The 4,577-nt window shown below is 33.6% G+C and overlaps 1 protein-coding gene across 6 annotated transcripts in view; it reads right to left on the bottom strand.

Moving 5' to 3' along the window:
* LARP1B (La ribonucleoprotein 1B) overlaps nt 1-4,577 on the bottom strand; it is a 106,403-nt gene that overhangs the window by 86,576 nt on the left and 15,250 nt on the right. For 5 of the 6 annotated variants that reach the window (XM_045287384.1, XM_045287385.1, XM_045287386.1 and 2 more), the window contains exons 1-3: nt 3,895-3,935; nt 3,474-3,533; nt 752-926 (exon numbers count right to left, since the gene is read on the bottom strand). In XM_045287384.1, coding sequence (XP_045143319.1) covers nt 752-926; nt 3,474-3,515 — 217 coding nt within the window. In that variant the 5' untranslated portion in view covers nt 3,516-3,533; nt 3,895-3,935. Of the gene's footprint in view, nt 1-751; nt 927-3,473; nt 3,534-3,894; nt 3,954-4,577 lie in introns of those variants that run through there. The other variant, XM_030884789.2, reaches the window with a different exon arrangement.

Below are 4,577 nucleotides of genomic sequence, written 5' to 3'. Positions count from 1 at the left end.
AGGGAGGGAGGGGGAGAGGGGAAAGGAAAATGAGTTGATTCCAGGAACCCAAGTGGAAAGCGAATTTTGAGAATGATGAGGGCAACGAATGTATAAGTGTGCTTTACACAATTGATGTATGTATGGATTGTGATGAGTTATATGAGCCCCAATAAAATGATTTTAAAAAAAAAAGTAAAACTGACCAAATTGCTCATTTTTCATTCTCAACACTCCCAGAAAAACAGAAAGCAGTTCCAATGCAGACTTAATACAGGCACAACTCATTGTACTGCTCTTTGCTTTAATGCATTTCATAGATACTCTATTTTTACAACTTGAAGGTTTTGGGCAGCCCTGCATTGAGTAAGTCTATTGGCTGTGTTCACTTCATGTCCCTGCATCACATTTTGTTAATTCTCAAAATACTTCAAACTTTTTCATTTGCTCCTGCATATTTAATAGATGATAGTATAGCACAGAAAGTACTTTTATATGTACTAGGAAACCAAAAAAATTAAAGTGATCTGGAACCAAACTGAAAATATCTCCAAGATAAATCTGTATATATCACATGACTTTCCAATACCATATTTACAACATGACTTATAGAACTTTACTCCATTCTTACATACACAAAAAGATATCTTATACACGCACACAACTATCTAATGATCAAAAAATTCAAAATATACATTGACAACTAAGCCGAGGATCAAATAATTCATTACTACAAATTTATTTTAAAAATTAATCCGTGTGATAAACTAACCTCTCTTTCGTTGATTAGTTGACTGTGCCTCATCTTCACTGACATTTTCACCAGAGACATCTAATTTTGTTTCCCGATTTTCTTTGCTTTCATTGTTGCTTCTCTTGTCAACCTTCTCTTCTTTTTCTTTTCTACTTTGTGGTTTCTTATTTCCTTGACTAATGACACTCTGACTCTGCAAAAAGGGTTTCTAAATGAAATTATTTTCATCAGAACTTTCACTAACATAACTTTGTGGTAATATACCTTTCCTGTATACTAAAAACAAAAAAAATTTCCTTCACCCAAAGAAGCTACTTTTCAACAGACAGCATTTTTTAAACTATAAATTCAGACTCATAAAAAATACCTTCAAAGTAGCTGATTAGGGTTGTATCCAGAATATATCATAAACTCTTAAACTCAGTACTACTAAAGGCTCAATTATCTTTCTTAAATGAGCAAAGAGTTGAACAAACACTTCAAAGAAGTTGCTAATAAGTAGCAAAAAAGCACGTGAAAACTGTTTGAAATCATAAATACAAATAATGGCAATGCATTATCACTGCATACCTAGTAAAACAGTTAAAATGACAGAGACTTACCATGCCAAATACTAGTGTGGGTGTAAAGGAATTCTCATACACAATGCTGGTGGAAAAGTACTTTCAAAATTTCTTATATTTTAATAAACATTGCTGTAAGATTTAGTCATTCTAACTTTTAGGGATTTAACCGAAGAAAAATGGAAGCATGTATCCCTGTAAAAATCTGTACACTCAAGTCTATAGCAGCATAATACGCAATAGCAAAAATATTAAAGCAATGTAAATAATGTTTACCGACAAACTTGCTCCATCCAAAATGGGCTTAGGGTCTCCACTCCACATTCACAATGATTTTTTATTCTTTGATGCCTGATACCTGATCCTATTGACATCTCGTACACTCAAGTTTATAGCAGCATAATACGCAATAGCAAAAATATTAAAGCAATGTAAATAATGTTCACCCACAAACTTGCTCCATCCAAGGAAAGAACTACTGAAACACACAACATGAATAAGTCAAGGCAATTATGATGTGCCTAAGTCAAAACTAAAAGAAAAAGGTGTGAAGAAACTTCTGAAACTAATGAGTAAGCTCATTATCTTGACTGTGATGATGCTACCGGTACATACAAGTGAAAACTTATCAAATTGTAAACTTTATATATGTGCACTTTGTTGTATGCCTTTTATCTCTCAAATTATTTACACAGATAAAAAATTTTAACTACACACCAACAATACTGCATAAATTGCAAAGATCAAAGTGTTTTATGCCAAAGAAAAATATGTAATCATATAACCATATGGTACTCCTCTGAAAAAGTCCTTTGATGGACTATTTTAGAGCCAATGTTCAGTTTAATTTCTAGATATATTTAATTGCAATGGATTAGTTTAAATAAATATATATAAATTGCTGAGTATAAAACTGATGATTAGGGTGTTAAGCCTTCATCTAACAACAAAAAGAAAACATACACATACGTAGTAATATAAAATGGGCTTCATTTAGGTACATTATATTTAAAATCAATGTCTTTATTTGTAAGGATGACGTAAATGTAACAATAAGCACTCCAGAGAAACAATGCCCACATGGAAGAAGCACACCAGCCTGTGTGATAAAGAGATGTCAATAGGATCAGGTATCAGGCATCAAAGAATAAAAAATCATATTGTGAATGTGGAGTGGAGACCCTAAGCCCATGTGCAGACAAGCCCATGTGTAGGCAACTGGACATCCCCTTACAGAAGGGTCACGGGGAGGAGACGAGCCAGTCAGGGTGCAGTGTAGCAACAATGAAACATACAACTTTCCTCTAGTTCTTAAATGCTTCCTTCCCCCCATTATCATGATCCCAATTCTATCTTATAAATCCGACTAGACCAGAGGATGTACACTGGTATAGATAGGAACTGGAAACACAGGGAATCCAGGACAGATGAACCCTTCATGGCCAATAAGGAGACTAGCGATACCAGGAAGTAAGGAGAAGGTGGGTAGAAAAGGGGAGTCAATCACTAGAACCCTGTCCCTGGGGTATGGACAACAAAAAATGGGTGGAGGGAGATGTTGGACAGTGCAAGATATGACAAATAATAATTTATAAATCATCAAGGGTTCGTGAGGGAGGAGGGGTGGGGGAAGGAGGGGAAAAAATGAGAAGCTGATACCAAGGACTCAAGTAGAAAGCAAATGTTTTGAGAATGATGATGGCAACAAATGTACAAATGTGCTTGACACAATGGATCTGTGCATGGATTGTGGTTAAGAATTGTAAAAACCCCCAATAAAATGATTTTTTTTAAAAAGGCACTCCAAACAAGACTGCCTCCTTGAGAGTGCAACCAAACGAGATCATATCTGGAATATGTAAAACTAGAGAAAAGGCTGCAGCCAAGTTTAGAGCACTGACTTATCAATGTATTGTATGAAACTATAGCATTTTGATTAATGAGTCATAATTCAATCACTTATGGATATTATAAGTAAATCTTACATGGCACACAAAGCTTAAAAGACAATTTATAATGAATATTCATTAGCTGCAATGTCAACACAAAATTAATCTTCTAGATGAATTTATAGCTTTTACTTCTACTCCCACAAGATGACTAAGAATACTCTTTTTCCCCAATAAAATTATGTTTAAAAAAAAACATTTTCTTTTCAAAAATATCTTAATACTCACTCCATTGTTCACTAATTCACTTGGTGTTGGCCAATTTGCCATGTCGCTGAAATCACTAGCCTACGAAATAATAAACAAATTATTCACAAATAATTGTTATGTCTTAGTTTTCAAAGTTATATATAGAAACTGCCTCATAAAGGTAAAAGTAACTTTTTAATAACGCTACATTTAATTATATATGCAGACATTTGCCAAATTAAACCAAAAGTCACTCCAAACAGAACATTTTGAAGTAAAACTGCCAGGACTTATCAAGTTTGTAGCACAATTTAATTAATTGAAATTAATTATAAATGACAACAAAAGAGCAGTTTTGGGTAAAAATGACCAATTCCCTAGTACATTAGGCAAACTAATATCACTGATCAATAACAGCCCCAATATAATTTACAGTTAAGAACTACTTATAAACACATACCTTATTACTTTTCTTTGCCTTGAGTTTTCCTGCTTTTATAATTTTAGGGGAATTGAGCTCTAAAAAAAAGAAATAGTTTTATTTGTTTTTTTTCAATCACTTCATTCAATAACAAAATAGCCACACTGTACCAAAATCAGTGGTCAGTGTATTCATCACTTCTAACACTCCAAAGTTCTAAGAAGGCTCAAATTCATAACAACAACAACAAAAAAATCAACCACTTTTAACACAATGATTCAAATTGGTCTTTGGTGCCCAAATCAAGACATGGATATAAGTTTACTTGTATTGAATTCGCAAGCCAATCCATTAATTAACAGAATACAAACTATTACATGACAAAATTAGAAATAAAATGTTTCAAAGTGAAAACCAAATTATTTCTAATGGAGTATGTTTCCATGCATTTAATATTCACCAAGCAAGAAGCACTCATAAAATAGGTCAAAAGACTTCAAACTACTTGTCCTAGAAAACAATCAGATTTGGAGATCATAATAGGTTGTATCTAGATTCAAGTCATAGAATTAATGATCGCTGCAAAAAACTGCACAAAATGAAGAAAGCTGATGGTGCCCGGCTATCAAAAGATATAGCGTCTGGGGTCTTAAAGGCTGGAAAGTAATCAAGCGGCCATCTAGGTCAAAAGCAACAAAGCCCACATGGAAGAAGCACACCAG

Source organism: Echinops telfairi, unplaced genomic scaffold (genome assembly GCF_000313985.2).
Source record: "Echinops telfairi isolate 266 unplaced genomic scaffold, ASM31398v2 ScPeMD7_14;HRSCAF=57, whole genome shotgun sequence".
Lineage (NCBI taxonomy): Eukaryota > Metazoa > Chordata > Mammalia > Afrosoricida > Tenrecidae > Echinops > Echinops telfairi.
Note: the sequence above shows the minus strand (reverse complement) of the source record. Positions and strands in the feature narration are given on the sequence as shown.